The sequence below is a fragment of the Lacerta agilis genome, chromosome 11 (genome assembly GCF_009819535.1).
Source record: "Lacerta agilis isolate rLacAgi1 chromosome 11, rLacAgi1.pri, whole genome shotgun sequence".
Lineage (NCBI taxonomy): Eukaryota > Metazoa > Chordata > Lepidosauria > Squamata > Lacertidae > Lacerta > Lacerta agilis.
Window position 1 is genome coordinate 38437720 of NC_046322.1, and position 16866 is coordinate 38454585.

The 16866-nt window shown below is 42.5% G+C and overlaps 2 protein-coding genes across 21 annotated transcripts in view; one reads left to right on the forward strand and one right to left on the reverse strand.

Moving 5' to 3' along the window:
* Nucleotides 1-566: 566 nt before the first annotated feature.
* GIN1 (gypsy retrotransposon integrase 1) lies at nt 567-13359 on the reverse strand. Its single transcript, XM_033163976.1, has 8 exons — nt 13304-13359; nt 9608-9748; nt 8024-8217; nt 5928-6233; nt 5470-5646; nt 5185-5355; nt 3681-3969; nt 567-1610 (listed from the first exon to the last, which is right to left on the reverse strand). The coding sequence occupies exons 2-8, from the start codon at nt 9744-9746 to the stop codon at nt 1327-1329; spliced, it is 1560 nt and encodes a 519-aa protein (XP_033019867.1). The 5' UTR covers nt 9747-9748; nt 13304-13359; the 3' UTR covers nt 567-1326.
* A 376-nt stretch (nt 13360-13735) lies between these two features.
* The window catches only part of PPIP5K2 (diphosphoinositol pentakisphosphate kinase 2), a 51853-nt gene continuing 48722 nt past the window's right edge, over nt 13736-16866 (forward strand). For 5 of the 20 annotated variants that reach the window (XM_033163959.1, XM_033163962.1, XM_033163961.1 and 2 more), the window contains exon 1: nt 14725-14888. The gene's annotated coding sequence lies outside the window, so the exon portion shown is untranslated. Of the gene's footprint in view, nt 13756-14319; nt 14399-14723; nt 14889-16866 lie in introns of those variants that run through there. The other 15 variants (XM_033163966.1, XM_033163965.1, XM_033163964.1 and 12 more) reach the window with 6 other exon arrangements.

The window sequence follows — 16866 nt, forward strand, 5'->3', positions numbered from 1 at the left end:
AGTTTACTTTAAGGTAAACTGTGCTTCAAGTAGAAACCATGTTAGCTGAAGAGAAGTTATGTTAGCTGTTCTGGCACAAGCTGCTCATCTCTCTAGAGCTGGTGAAATTACTGGTTGAGAAACAAGACTTCATTGGCTTCCTAGAAATTTTCAAGTTGCTTCTGGTGGGCTTAATTAGATCTGTCAGAATTTACATGTCAAAGTTACTGCAGAAACACTAAAGAACCCCCACTGACAGTATCAAGTGGTACAATCCAGAATAGGGAAAACTAGGCCATTATATGAATGTATGTCTTCCATTTCCTCCCCTGAAGTTATATAAAAACCCACCAGGTGGCACAAGTCAGACAGTAAACAACATTTAGCTAGTGATAAAGCTTACAGAGGTCCTACAATAAAGAAACTGTATTTAAAGAAGATCATGGAGATTTGCATATTCCAATTAAGTTTTGACGGCGAAAACTTTCAGAAGTCGCAGGGGCTTGTGTTGTACTCTGAAGTCAAATTATTATTTTTTGACTTACTAGTCGCTTACTGTAAAATATTAATAATAATAATAATAATAATAATAATAATAATAATACACTTTTAATAAAACAGTTACAGTAACCCTTAAGGGAGAGGGTTTTCTCTGTGGCAGCCCCTAAATTGTGGCACACAGTCTCCACAGAGGTGTGTCTGGTATGTTCATTGTACAACTTTCACCATGTGCTAAATATGCACCTCTTTAACGTGGTCTATGACAGTTAAGCGTTTTGTTTTGTGTGACCTACCCTCTTCTACTGAATGTACGCTGCTCTGTATCATTTGGAACAGATTTAATTGTTTCTGTAATGGTTCTATAACTTTATATTATATTGCTGCAACCCGCCCTGGGATCACATGGCGAACAACCTCATAAGACACATTATAAATAAATAAAATCCAGCAGAAAAACAACAAAAGATCTTTAAAGGGAAGTAGTTGCATAGGTCATGCATTTCAGTATGTTGAAGACTGCTTGAAGTTGATGTGTTTCCCTTAACCATAGTTAACATTTAAGCAGTTTGATATAAAATGAGAAACCATGGTTGGCTGAAAAACAGCTGGATGTTTCCAGTCTCCTCCTCTATGGCTGCACCAGAGCAGGAAAGGGGACTGCACAAGCCCAAAGCATATGGTGCTAAGCTATGGTTTCATACAACATATGAACACAGCATTTAGCAGTACAGTAGTTACCTAGCTGAACCAGCAGTTAATTCTGGACAAAGGAAGCAAAGATTGGTATTTACACACCTTTGACAAGCTCCGTACCACTTAATCCAATGGAGTCTTATTGCATTTGATTTAAGTAGCCTCTGTCTTATTCTGAAGAGTCCGGTAAGCTGCACACCACTGTTTTGGATTCTTCGGCATTGAGTCAGTGGAGTCTGCGTCTATCAATTCTGTCTCTGCGCTACTGTGACATTCTGAGAAGACACGGTCCTTTCCCAACAGGCCATCATCAGCAACGGGAACAGGTGGACCTTTACCAGAAAAGACATCTTTGGAGCTCTGTCCTGCAGACGTTTTGGATGAACCGACATAGTCATGATCAACCATGACAGCACTCTGCCAAATGTAGCTGCTATCTGCAATGGGAAAATAAGTTTTGATTAGAAGCCAAGTTTCATTTAGGCTAAGGTTACCAGACATCCCCGTTTCCTGGGGACAGTACCGGATTTACAAATCAGTCCCCATTAAAAAAATCCATTGAAGTTGAAAAGTGTCCCCGGATTCATTGAAAAAAATCTGGTAACCTCTTAGGCAGACAAGGCCATTAAATGGTGGTGGGGGGAGGGGAATGCAAGCCCATTGCATCATGCACTTCTGAATCCAGGGACAGGAGCAGCAATACAGAAGTAGCAGCATGTCACCCTCATATCTGTACCCCATTTTATGGGGCACAGTTCTTGAGACATTCTCTTTAAGAGTTGAGATAGACTACAATGTATATGCAGGTGCTTCTTAGAGTGCCCCAACTAATAAAGGAAGGAATTGAAATTGGCCTCCATATTGTGGCAGACCAAAGGATTTGTTTGTTTGTTTTTAGCATTCTCTCCTTCCTCTTTTTTTGACACGATGCACCAAGATATTTACACATTTGTAAATAGGGATATTTGGAGGTAACATAAATTTTACAGTTAAGGCATCTTGATGCAAAAGCCTTAAATAAATTTTCTAGTGAGAAGCTTCCTTGCTAAACTGGTCAAGAAGCAGTTAACCAATCTACCCTGCATCAATTCCTCCATCACCACCACAAAAAATAAAATACCACACACAAAACAAAAGCTCGGTCATTTTTTGTCTTGCAATTTGGATCTTTGAACTGTGCAGCTTGCAGCTGTTGGCTCCTTTCTAAATATCATGCTTGGTGACTCAGTGTCAGTTTAAAGGAAATGAAATTGCTGAGCCCGTCACAAATAGACTGGAGATGGAAATTAAATATTTCAATTATCTTTTCTGAACTAGGACAGAAAGCCAGAATGCTGACTGACGTCATGAAGACGTTCATTCTCTGCACAAGTAAACAGGATATTTTGGGAAATGGGTTCAGTACAGGTGCTTTAAACCAGTGTTTTTCAACCACTGTTCCGCGGCACACTAGTGTGCCGCGAGATGTTGCCTGGTGTGCCGTGGGAAAAATTGAAAAATTACTTTATATATAGTCAATATAGGCACAGAGTTAAATTTTTAAACATTTTAAAATATTTTCTAATGGTGGTGTGCCTCGTGATTTTTTTCATGAAACAAGTGTGCCTTTGCCCAAAAAAGGTTGAAAAACACTGCTTTAAACAACATTCAGGGGATTCAACAATTCAATATTTTCACTGGCTTGGTAAAGCAGAATAGTTTAAGTTAATGTGGGGGGGGGGAGAAGACGGGGAGTGCTCTTGACATCTCATTTTGCATTTGAGCAATTCCTTCAAGGATTACAGAAGACAGCACACAAACATATTCACAAAAGTTTAATAATAAATGCTGCCATCCTTCTGTAACCCACTACACACATGGATAAACTGCAGCAGAAACATGTACTACAACCTTATTTTGCTTGGATTTTCAGTTCTCTTCTTAGACATATCACTATCCGGACTATATGCCCAGAACAGTTCTCACAATTACTGTAATTAGCAGTGGTGCATTTCCAAGGCTTCCTTAAGCCTCAGCATAATGTCCATAATTATTATAATGCGTGTATTTCAACAGGCACAAGGCCAACATAACTCTGTATAGCTGGAGAAAATGCACAGACAAAAAACAAGTTTCGCAGGGCTGGAAAGCCTTAGGCAATTTTTACAGGGCAAGAAAGCTTCCCCATAAATCTCCATATGCAAAAGAAGAAATGGGAACTATAATAAGATCAAATTGCTTTTAATTGTGGTGGTCTTTTGAGATTCTTCACTTATTATTGCTCGCTGGCTTGTCATTACGTGCAAGTCTGGGCTCAAGGTTTCCTTCCCCCAAACTTTGGCTCCTATTTGTAATTTGGAAGTGGAAACCACAAGTTGGGTTCACACATAACAGGAATAGGCTTGTGGTTTGTTGCTCCTGGCACAGAAAGGGACCTTTGATCAGTGTGCACCAGTTTATTTGCTTTACCTATGGTTTAATGCTACGTGACAACCAGATAATTGAGTATAACTAGACATAACTTTCACCTTGTTCCTGGGATCCTCTTATATATGGCTTAAGATGAGATATTTTGATGGGCCTTTTCAACCTTGAGCCAGACGCATCTCTTAATATTGCACAGCCATTATCAGTAACATAATCTATAATACAAGGGCCAACCCATTCGGACTGGAAACGACCATCTTTCCACCAATTCTTCTTTTGTCTGAGAACTTCATGTCCAACTTTAAGGAGAAATTGATTAACTTGCTTTGGTTTCTTCCTGACTTGGCTCATGTTCCCACTCAGCTGTTCCACAGGCATTTTCGTCATATTCTAAGTAGAAAATGAACCTATTAGTTAGAACTTTTGTTTTAAGGATTTACAATTCAGAGACAGATGTGTGTGTTTTCTCAAGTGCATCTGACATGTGCAAGCTATACCCTTTACAAGGAGGCCCCAGGTGAACAGGCAATACTGAATCAAAAGATTGTGGATCAAAAGGTGGTTGTTAATAACAACAACAACTTTTAAAAAAATTATTTATACCTCGCCCTCCGCAGCCAAGACCAGGCTCAGGGAGGCTAATACCAGGTATAAAAACAATTGATTAAAATACAACTTAAAAACAAGATTAAAATACAACATTAAAATGCAGCCTCATTTCAGTAGAAACTCAAATCAAAAACTGTTTGGGGAAGAAAACGTCAAATCTTCACCAAGGCCAACTATCCAGAATGGTCCTACATGGGCCAGAAAAAAGCCAGGGAAGTCCCCAAATAGGAGTTCCATCACAGAAGGAAAAAGGAAAATGGGGGAGGGGATCAAGTTGATTCCAAGCCAAAGGCCAGGTGGAACAACTCTGTCTTACAGCCCCGGTGGAAAGAAATCAGATCCCGCAGGGCCCTGGTCTCATGAGACAGAGCGTTCCACCAGGTCGGAGCCAGTGTTGAAAAGGCACTGACTCTGGTTGAGGCTAATCTGACTTCCTTAGGGCCTGGGATCTCTAGGGTGTTGCTATTTATGGATCTTAAGGTCCTCCGCGGGGCATACCAGGAGAGGCGGTCCCGTAGGTACGAGGGTCCTAGGTTATGCATTTAATGACTGTACAAACGGAATTGTAGGTTTTGTGAAACTGTGCGCTATATATGTCTGAAAGGTATGGCTGATATTTATTACTTTTCTAAACGATATCTGGGTCTTGCTTTATTTCTTATATCTAATAAGTTCCTGTCTGCAATTGTCTTTCATAAGAAGGGAATTCAGTGTGATATCAGACAGCTTCACTCCCTAGACCATAGAGGAAAAAGCCTTAACTTAATCTGTACAGTTTGAAGATTTGAATGAGCCTTATTCAGACACATTTGTGCATGATTTAGGGGAGTATTTTTAACCTTTATTTCTAGCTCAAACAGCTGGAAGTAAAAGTGAATGAAAGACATTTGTTAAATGTGCTGAATTAAAATCATTCACACATTTTTCTTTCTCTGAATTACTGTATTCACTAAACATTGGATATTTTTTCCTGAGAAAGGGAGGGGGCAGATTTACCTGGCAACTTGAAATTGTCCTTTCCTGTACTGCTTTCTCTGCTTGTCTAATAGCAGCTAAGATTCTCACAAACATGCAGTCACTCTCCCCTTCTTGAATCACACTTAATGTTGAAGGTATATAAGGATTTCGTTTAAACATTTGGAAATAGGGCGTGTTGTTGCTAGTTTCCTATTTTTTTAAAAAAAAGGAAGAGAAAGGAAATGTGGTTATATTTAACACTGTGCTACTAAATAACATTCAGCCCCAGTTCACACAAAAGGTACAAATGTTCTCCATACGTACTGAATCAATCAAGTTGAACGCATATGAAATAGCTTGCAAATGGTCATCCCAGTCTTTGGTGTGCTCCGTGCAGTATTTGAGAAGGAAAGATCTGACAGCTTCGTTTTCATGATCCGCTTGAGGGTATGGCATTATTAATTCCTTTGTGCCAAAGTGTTCAAACAGCTCCCTGTTGATCTTTAAGAATAAGACAAATCATGTTAAACCCTCCACATTGTTTTTATTTCACTTGGTAACTGAAAACGGTGCTTTGAAATAGTGGCACAGTTACACTGTAAAGGTACTGAAATGTTTAAGCTTAATTTCACTTTGAGATACAAAATTGCAATTTGTTCAAATTTAAACATTTAACATACATGTACCGAATAATAAGCTCACCACAGCACTCTTAAATTCATTTCTCCCCTCAACTGGAAGTTATCAAGCGCACTTTACACAGCAAGGTTTGCTCCTCTTACCTGATGAACAAACTCTTCTTCCTGATCTATAGTTATTTTCTGAGGTGGTCCATAACAGAATGATGCGCTGACAACTGCCTTAGCCACTTCAGATGCTGAAAGGTCATGCAGGGGCAAAACCACAACCCACTTAGTGAAAACATCTGTTAGGAGGATGACATACACATTGTTCCGGCTGGTGGCATCAAAAGGCCCCATTAGCTCTAGAGTGACTAAAGTCCACGGCTCTTCTGCCTTAATAGAACGGAATTTAGACGCTACAGCAGCTGTATTCTTTGCTACCTGGCAATGCTCGCAAGCGTATACCTGGAAGAAAAGTCATGAAAAATGGGTGTTAATAGTCTATCCATTTTCATTAATAATGTTTTTGTAATAAGTTATTCAAGTATCTCCTATTATTCTAACAATATGTTTAAGACAGAATAACCATGCTACATTGCCTTGGGTTGAAACTATCGTAAAACATGTTTTGATACTTATAACTACAAATACCATAACAGATCCCCATCTACTCATATACAAAAATAACGCAGGCAACTCAACTTGCAATTTATTTTGGTGCATTGTTCTATTCACACTGCCAGTTTTGTAGTCTGGGGGTGCTCCTGGATCAATCTGTTGTTAGAAGCCTAGGTGACTTCAGTGGCTACTAGTACTTTTACTTGTTTTAGCTGATTAAACAGCTACGGTAGTTTCTGAACTAGTATAGAATGATCAGTGTCGTAATGCCCTGAGAATCTCCACATATGATCACTGCAATATGTTCTATGTGAGGCTGTCCCTAAAGCTGGTCCAGAACCTGCAGCTAGTGCAAAACTCAGCAGCTCAACTGCTCACAAAGCATCATCATCAGATTACGCTGCTGCTGAAAGAATTGCACTGGCTGCCAATCAGCTTAAATTCAAGATTGTGGGACTGGCATCCTGATCCCTATAAAGCATGGGATTAGAATACCCAAAGATCCTCTCGCCCCTTATCACTGTACTCTACAGGATGTAGCCTCCTGCGGAGCCTTTCTCATCAGGAAGTCCATTCTGTATATTGTTGGAATTGGGCCTTTAGAGTGGCTGCAGTTACCCTTCGAAACTCACTCCCACAGTCCCTATTATCTTTTTGGTGTCCACTGAAGGCCTTCCTTTTCCAAGCAGCTTTCCTAAATGGAGATTTTTATCCCAGTATGCAAATGTTTCAGATTTGGATTTGGTTTTAAATGCTTACTGTTAAATCACTTTGAGATTCTTTATGGGAAGTGATTCGTATATGAAACAAATGACAGGGTGCCACATGCTACCAACTTACTTCAATGTTTGGTGTTGCAGCCAATAGGTATTACATTAATACAAATTTAACAACATTGACAATATTATCTCAGAATGAAACACAAGCATCTGTTGATTAGATAACAGTCCAAGGGTGGAACTTTCTATTGCTGTTTATATTCTGCTGTCTTATAAAGTTTTGGAATAAGTAAAGCCATACAAAATAAATTAAGAATACCCCAGAACCACACATTCCAACCTTTTCTTGCTAATGCAGTCACTTTTAGGATCAGGTCTTTCTCTGCATCTTGAACCACCAGTTTTAAGTAGAACAAACTGAGAAAAATCAGTTTAACTATTATGGGTGCTATAAAGGTAAAGGTAAAGGACCTCTGGATGGTTACGTCCAGTCAAAGGCAACTATGGGATTGTGGTGCTCATCTCGCTTTCAGGCTGAGGGAGCCGGCATTTGTCCACAGACAGCCTTCCACGTCATGTGGCCAGCATGACTAAACTGCTTCTGGCGCAATCGAACACTGTGAGGAGTGCCAGAGTGCACGGAAATGCTGTTTACCTTCCCGTCACAACAGTACCTATTTATCTACTTGCACTGGTGGGCTTTCAAACTGCTAGGTTGGTAGGAGCTGAGACAGAGCAATGGAAGCTCACCCCATCGCAGGGATTCGAACCGCCAACCTTCTGATTGGCAAGCCCAAGAGGCTCAGTGGTTTAGACCACAGCGCCACCCACATCCCATGAGTGCCATATCATGCAAGGAGGAACTTTAAAGAATGATCAAGAGTTCATTCACACACACACACACAGTGTGACCCATACCCACTGTTTTACATCGCTGGTTACCGATGTCCAATAATACTGAGATTCCACCAGGGTCAGTGTCCTTGATATGCCATGATGTGCACCTGCATGATGTTCATGGCACTTTTCTAACACTTTCCTTTTCTCTTCATCAGAAAGAATCACCAGTCGCATTTGCCTCTTGTCTTTTCCCACATAGAACAGACTGTTATCTAAAAGAAAGCATTCAAATAAATTGTGTAACCTAATACCATTTATTGTATATTGGTTCAAATTTTATGCATACCTGCTCAAAACAGACAGTTCTATTCTGAAAGAGAGATGTAATGTTCAGCTTGGTGGTTAATGTGGTCAGCAAGATTATTTTTCTGGGATTTTGCATGGGTAAAATTTTAGAAAATATCAGCTTTTGTTTGCCGAGAATACAAATGTATAGCTAGCATGACAGGGAATTGTATTTCAAAATAGGCAGAGATGAGCTACCATTTATTTTATTTGCTAAATTTATATCCCCCACTTTCAACCCTATTATGTTCCTGGGGCAGCTTAAAAGAAGAATAAAGTACTATCCCATTAATAAAATAAAGACAAAATAGATGAAGCAATGGCAAATGGAACTGCGTCAAATCCAGCACCAGAAATTGAAAAGGAACACAGCAGAAATAAAAACTGTCCTTGGTAATGTAAAAAGTTCAAATGGCTAAGGAAATAAAAAAGACTGTTGTTGAAGAGTCAGCAAAGCAGGCACCAAGCAAGTATCCCCTGGAGTTTTCCAAGATCTTGCCAAAATGGAACACCCGCCATTCCTCAGAAGACATGGGTGGGGAACCTGCGGCCCTCCAGATTTTATTCTTGGTAACATAAGACTCACCACCCAAAATTTCAAATTATACATGAAGAAGAATGGCATAAACATACATAAATATGTGTCAGGAAACCCCCCTCCCCACGGCAGGTAGCATCCCGGGATCGTTTGCAGTACAGGGAACCACCCCCTTTGTTCACCAGTTCGTCATCCCCCTCCTCTGGAGGAAGCGACCATTCCTCCAGTGGGGAGGGGGAGTTGGAGGCAGGAAGTTGGCGCAGGGGCTGTGAAGGGATCGCAGAGCCTGAGCACCAAGGGGGAAGCGGGGAACAGGGACAGGTTCCCGCACCCCGAGTTCGCAGACAGGAAAGACGTGGAAGGGGGAGGCGGGGGTTCAGAATCCCATGCCTCTTTTGCTGGACCAAGAACCGGAAGGGTTCATTCCCGGACTCTGCGGAGGGATGAGATGGACGTTTGAACTTTTGCTCCACTGTAAATATCTGCACAATAAAGAACTTAGTTTTTAGAAGTTCTGCGTTCGGCAGATTTCTCATGAGCAACCACTGAACGTCCTTACAATATGTAATATTCCTGATTTATATAATCTTGTGTACAGTATTTAGATTTCTTAGAAGAAAATCATGTTCATTATGTTCTTTTTATGTATGATGATGCAAATCCCATTTTACATTTGATAAGCAACAACCCAGCCCAATATTGTTTGGTTTCAGCCTTCACGGATATAAAGCCACCGCACAAAGCACACTGAACTCCCAAGACCATTATATTATCTTTACCTCTGAAAACAAACTTTTTAGCTGCTCTCCTTATTCCGCTCCTTTCACTTGCTAATGTTGTGGGATGATATCCACCCGTTTGTTTGTAGTAAGAGATCTGTTTCAGATGGAGTCCACCATTTTTGCCATTACGGACCATTGCTGTTTAAAGGGAAACGAATACAAAAAGTCACTTGCTTAGTCATCTTTGGGTTTTAAAAAAAGCCTTTAAGCAACTAGAAAGTGTGGGGGGGGGAATTGGGAGTTGAGTGAATAGTTAATTTTATTGTTCTTGGTTGCGTTCCCCACTAATCAAGATTTCTCTACTTGCAAACCCTTCAACTTCCTGTATACAAATTAACAGGATAGATATTAATAGAATAAATCTTACTCCAATAATTGTAAAGAACCTTTGACAATTAATAACTTAGGGAGGGGTTCATGACTAAAATGAAGTAAATACATATAATGCAAACTACAACTATGTTATGTGGCCTAGAATCAACATCAGTGGCTAAGAAGCAGGTTTTAAATAGACTCAATTTCCTGTATCTGCCCCATTTCCGATAACTCTTTGGGATTTATTTGAAAGGTGATAATTGGTTAATTTTAATTCTGCTTTTCTCTTATTTTCTGTTTCACACGTACTATTTTACACTAACAGCACTTCACACGCTATTTGAAATATCCATACTATACGCATCACATTTTATATGTAACATATTAAATCTCATTATATAATCCAGTGTGTTGATTTATGTTTTAGCTCTTAGCATAACAGTTTTTTAAAGACAGCAATGAGATAACAGCTGCAGCACTATTAATAAATAATGGGAGAGAACTTATATGAGCTAAAATTGAGCCTTTTTCAATTGGACAGGAAAAGAAAACACTAAATTCAGCAACAGCTGCTTTATATGGGAAAGCAAATATAATCAAAGCACTCCATCAATAGCACTTTACATAACTAAAGCCTTCACCCTACCCTCCTAAATGGCAGACTTTCTAACTACCCTGTGTGTATATGTTCAAAAGTTCAATCAGCTGAATTCAAAGGCTTATTGTATGAGTGGAACTGCAGCTTAAGGCTGCAAACCGGTGTATCTAAAACTCAGGGTCAAATTAGACAGGATGGTGGATATCTGTAACTGAGTATCCTGTCTTTTACTGGTAATTGTGGGAGGAAGATACTATCACCTTTGCTTTGGACATGCACTGCTACATACATCAGAAACCTACTTCAGCATGTTCTGGATATAAGATATTCTGAAATACAAATTACTAATGTGAAAAGATTATCTTCTCTCTAAGGTGTGGCTCTATACCAGGGGTCCCCAAATTAAGGCCCGGGGGCCGGATGCGGCCCAATTGCCTTCTAAATCCGGCCCGCAGACGGTCCAGGAATCAGCGTGTATTTACATGAGTAGAATGTGTGCTTTTATTTAAAATGCATCTCTGGGTTATTTGTGGGGCATAGGAATTCGTTCATATTTTTTTTCAAAATATAGTCTGGCCCCCCACAAGGTCTGAGGGACAGTGGACAGGCCCCCTGCTGAAAAAGTTTGCTGACCCCTGCTCTATACTGCCAGGATCAGGCTGCTATCAGTCTGGTAGAGATGTTCAAGCACTGTCAATGGTAGGAGACAATGGGAGCTGAAGTTTATCAAGTTTATCAAGGCCACAGGTCCCCCATTCCTGGTCTAAGTAATCGAGTGTCTTTGTAAAGTAGCTGGGTCAAGGAAACAGGGATGAAGAGGGAACTTTTTCAGGAAAAGGGTGCTTTATTGATGAAGTAAAATACTGGTAAAAGGAAATTTGCAAAGATGGGAGGAAGAGTTAGAGAACCATGGTTAGACAAAGAGAGAGATGAAGCTGTGAGCCAAGAGTAGCTGCCTGGTAATGGGGGGGGGGGGAAGAGTGGTGGAAGCTGTCACATTTAGAGAGCTAAGAAATCAGAGGAATGAAGGAAGAGCAAGTTATTGAAATCTTAAACCTATCGGGGGGGGGGTTCTAGTTTATCTGAAATCTAACACCCAAACCAGGGTTTCCAGGAGCAGACTGAGCAACAACTGCCTGCCAGACCACCTCCCACAAATGCACAAAAATACAAAGTTGCAATCTTCAAGGCAGAGAGCAAATGTTATGTGGCCAACAGAATTGTCACAAACAAGCTGTGAAAAAATAGGGAATTCCATGTTAGAAATTAATAGGAAAGGGTTTTTTTTAAAAAAAAAAAACAAACCCTGCCAGTTTTGTAATGCCTCTACACTAATTTAAAGTGTGCAGAAAAGGATACTGTAGTGCTGGAAAAGGTGCAAAAAAGAAAGAAAGAAGAGCAGCAGAAATTATCAAGGGGCTGGAAGAACTTCCCTATGAAGAAAGGTTGCATTCGAAGCTTTTTAGTTTAGGGGGGAAAGCTGGAAAATTATGCATGGTGTGGATATACAGATGTTTTTCTCCCTCTCTCATAATATTGAGGGGATCAATCAATGAAGGTGAACGACAGAAGATTCAAGAAAAAGTACTTCTTCATGCAACACATTGATTAAACTATTCTCTACCACAAGATGTGGTGATGACCTCCAATTTACACTGCTTTGAAAGGGGATTAGGCTAATTCTCCATGAATTGTCTATTAATAGCTACAAGTTGTGATGGTTATGTACTATTTGTAAGCTCAGAGGCAGCATGAGACTGAATAGTGGTCAGTGGTGAATAAAAGCATATGTCCTGCTTGAGGGCTTCTATAAGCATGTTGTTGGCTGCTGTGGGAAGCAGAATACTGGATGAGGTGCACCTTTGGTCTGATTCAGCAAGGTTCGTCATGCTCTCAAGTGTGCATGTAATTTCAGCTCAAGCGTGCTGTGATTTATACATACACACAGCCCAATATTTCAGTTCAACTAAATTTGGCTGTAAGAGGCTTGGCAATACTGATAGAACACATCAAAATAATATGGTGTTGGGTTTTTTTGTGGGTTGTTTTTTTTAAAGAAAGCATGCTAAATGGTTGGTCCATAGGGCTATCATCTGAAAGCACAAGATGCAGCCACTCAGTCAAAATTCATTGCCTGGATTGCAGACGTAATTTTAGAGAATGGTATGGGAAAGTCCCAAGAGGTGAACGGAAAGGGAGATGGATTTTTTTCTTAATCTGATAAAAAGGGCAGACAAAAAAATCCTGAAGTATGATTATGTTGCGAAGGGGCACAGCAATGGGAAGAAAAGATTTCCAACATCGACAATATTTCCATTTCCAACCTTTGCCCCCCCAATTCTCCTTAAAATAACTTAAGTTTGTCCATCAGCACTATGGAAGAAAGTATATTAGACGGTCCATTTCTCCATCCTGCTACAGCAGGGAAATCCTAAAAACTCAAAATCGCCCCTGCTGAAAGCAAAATATATTTTTCCATATATTTTCCAACTCCTATCTTAGTTTGTTCTGGGCAGGCTGCAACACGATGCAACCGAATTATTATTAAAGGGGGGGGGGGAAACAATCCAGGCTGCTATCCCCCCAGATGAGCAGCTATCCCTTTCACTACCCGAGTGTCAGGGCGTTAAGAGGAAAAATACAACCACCAGCAGCAACCAGGAAATCCGGTCCGCGGATAAAAGCAACTGTCAAGGCAGAAGCAGTCTGGCCTCTTCCTGCTATTCCTTCGCCGGGGTACCCTTCTCAGAGCATGCGCAGAGCACCTCCCACGGCCTCACCGGTAATACCAAGCCAGTGTTCGTTGGGAACCAACGCCTCCTCGTCACACCGCCGCCGCCGCGCCTTTTTTTGGGGGGGGGGGGCTCAGTGAAATTGTTCCCGCCCAACGGGAGGGCTAGAGCTTTCCTCAAATTATTCTTCCCTTTCGCGGCGCAAAAGGTGGCACCGGATCACTTGGAGACCTATGTGGCGCTCACGGAAGTGACGACAGAGGAAGAGAGAAAAGCGTGCGGGCATCATAGAGATAGGAAAATAAGAAAGAGTACTACATCCGTCTAACTTATTGTTCTACTAGGAATGTCAAGTTTATGTTGATGAGAAAGAGGTGGAAAAGCAGCGCGATGGTATGAAAACGTAGAAGCGAGCCATCTGCATTGAGCTGAGCGCTGGTGGGCGGGTTTTGGCGGCGATGTGGGAACTTTAACTAGAAATAAGATTCTTGCAACCTGAGGTGTGTTTTGTAGGGAAGCTGTTGTTGTTGTTGTTGTTGTTGTTGTGAGCTGTTGTTGTTGTTGTTGTTGTTGTTGGGAGCTGTTGTTGTTGTTGTTGGGAGCTGTTGTTGTTGTTGTTGTTGTTGTTGTTGTTGTTGTTACTTTTCTAAAAATTCAGAATAGCTCCACAACGGATAGTGACGGGGGCAGGGGGGGATGCAAGGGAACAAGTCCACTGCAGCCTTTCAACGAGCTGCTTAGGAGCCATGATATAAAAAATGTTGGCAACAATATATACTTCGAAGGACACATTAACACTTAACTACATTTCAGAGTTGTTATGAAGTGCCCTTTCTCAAGCACCCCTCTCCCATCAATGCTAGACCAACACTAGAGAACGTTGCAGGTTGTTGCAAACTCATCAGTCACATGGACAACGGAGCACTCTTACAAGGGAGCAACCCCCGTTGGAAACGCTGGACTAACTTCCGTTGGATTAGCGGGTGAGTCACGTTCACTTTTTAACTGCGATGTAGAGAGTAATCCACACCCCGTCTCAATTGACAGCGCAGTGCAAAGACCTGGCTAGCGACTCTGCTGGACTGTCGTCAGCAGCTCTCTCCCAAACACATCCTCTTCAGCTTGCAACACGGGGATAAAAATGTAAGTGACTTGCAACACGTTGCTTTTGTTCACGAGCATTAAGGTGCGTGGTTTAAAGTGGGGGGTGGGGTGGGGGGAGGACTCCCTCCCTTTCTCTTGCTGGGAAGGGGTGGGCGGGGAGAGTGACGATGCTCCGTTGCCCAATCATAGCTGCGTTGAAAGCCCTGGATGTCTCCCGTTTGCCCCAGAGGCGAGGTGGGTGGGCGGGAAAGGAAAACAGCATCAAAGGAAACCCGGAAGTTTTTTCTCCAGGCAATGAAATTCCCTATCCAACCTTTTATCTCTCTACGGAGCCTACAATAGGTGTACTGTGAGGCAAAGCAGCGTAGGCGGGGCAGAGGCTAGAGAGGGTCAAGGGTGGCGGAGGGGGCGTGGCCGCGACTGCAGCGCCCCCTGCTCCTTTCTCAATGGGAAGGAAGTAAAGCAATAACAGCGGAGGAGGAGGAGGAGGCGGAGGCAGTAGAAGCAGCAGCAGCAGCGGCTGGCTCAGGTGAGGACATCGGGATGGCGGCGGGTGGGGTATTCCAAACAACCCCCCCGCCGCACCGCGTCACATCGCACAGCCCCAAAACTACTAGTCTGTCTCCAAGGCTGCCCCGAAGGGCACCAATGGAAAAAGAGGGGCGGGCCCCCGAATGGAAAGAACGTGTTGCTGAGGGTGCACGGCACGCGGGGGCCAGTCTGTGCGTGTGCGTGAGCCCGTTAGGTGCCCTCCCCGCCCCCCTCCCTCCAGCCCAACTGCCGTTTTTCTCCTCACGCCGCCTTCGCCTTCCCAGAGTTGCCCACGCGGAGGCGCGAGGGAAAGGGAAAAGGGAGCCCTGGCGTTCCCCGTACCCCCCACCCCACCCCACCCGTCCCGTTTCTGTATGCAGGGCTCCCTCAAGTAAATAATAATAATAACAAATAAAAAAAAAGGAACGGGAAGAAAGAAAAGGCGCTGTGTTCTCTCCTCCGGTTCTTACGCGTTATTTGCTCAAGTTGAAGAAACTCCGCCTCAGGCCACCTCGACGAACCTATTTTCGCGCTGCTTCACAGACGCCGCCTGCCTTCTTTTTAATTCAGTCCGTGTTAAAAAAAATAAAAATTGTGCGAAGCCGCCCAGAGTGGGGGGCGGGATACAATTCAAATAATGAAATAATGGTTGTCGTTTTCATTAACATAGACGCTTGTGGAGGTTTTATGCCGCGCATCGCACAAGTCCTTGTGGCTTCTGCTTCTTAAGTGGTCCTAGCAGGCGCTGAAACTTTTCCCCTCAGCCAGCGCCGACGAGGCTCTGGGAGTCAAGGTCGTCAGGCTCCGCATTTCCCGCCTCCTCCTCCTCCAGTCCTTGGCGGGCGCTTCTTTCTCGCCTCTGCAGCAGCAGCAGCGGGGGCGTCGGCACGTGGAGGCGCAGTGCAGCTGACCTTCTTCGCGTTCCTTTTTTTCCTGGCAAAATATGTACTGTACAGGGCAGGACAGTTGGGGGACTTTTTTTTATTATTATTTAGTGCTGAAGTGACTCCAAAGCAATCCCTTACAATCTATTGCAGCTTAACAGGATGGCCCCTCTGGAATTTGTCACATGCGCGCACGTGCACAGACACACACACAAAGTTGTACATCTGTCCGCACTTGGATACCCGGAGCTTAAATGCATGACCTTGCGCACACCCTTTCAAACACATGCATTTGGAGAGGACCCCTAACTTGGCATGGGGTTGGGGAGAGAGACCTGGAGTACAGGACAAAACTCTGTCAATACTGAACATAGCATTTGACATTGAAATGCAGGGCAACCCTGTATTACACAAGACAGGTGGCAACCCTAGGGTTGGGGGGACAGCGGGGTGTGTCTCTCCACCACCCGCTACAAGCACATAACTGTTTGCAGTGTAAATTAATGCTGCCACAATAGGTTGGGCAAGCTGCCGTGGGAGTCTGTTGCAGATAGAGACCATTGGCTTGATGATGTTACCCATTCAATTCTTAACTTGCTGCACATTCATTGGTGTCTGATACACAGTGCTATTCTTCTAGGGGTGGGTGGGAAAGGTGTCAGTGCTCACCAGGAAGTTGTTACAGTAAGCACACATTTTTACAGGCAGCCCTGTATCTAGAGGATTTTAATGTTTGACGTTTTATTATGTTTTTATATCTGCTGGAAGCCACCCGGAGTAGCATGAGGTAACAATAATGAAATTATTATTATTATTATTATTATTATTATTATTATTATTATTATTATTATTATTATTATTTTACCAGCCCTTTTCATCTAGAAAAAAGTGCCTTTACTGTGTACCCCCCCCCAAAAGATACATAGAATAATAAAAGTGTAGAGTTGGAAGGGACCATGAGAATCACCTAGTCCAGGCTTCTTTAACCTCAGCCCTCCAGATGTTTTGAGACTACAATTCCCATCATCCCTGACCTCTGGTCCTGCTAGGTAGGGATCATGGGAGTTGGAAGCCAAAAACATGGAGGGCCGA

Coding starts and splice junctions, on each gene's coding strand:
- GIN1 (XM_033163976.1), bottom strand. CDS start 9,746: ATGGTCCGTAATGGCAAAAATGGTGGACTCCATCTGAAACAGATCTCT. Junction 5,647..5,927: donor AAGAAGAGTTTGTTCATCAG/GTAAGAGGAGCA, acceptor TTATTCTTAAAG/ATCAACAGGGAGCTGTTTGA. Junction 1,611..3,680: donor AAGAGGATCCCAGGAACAAG/GTGAAAGTTATG, acceptor TTCCCATTGCAG/ATAGCAGCTACATTTGGCAG.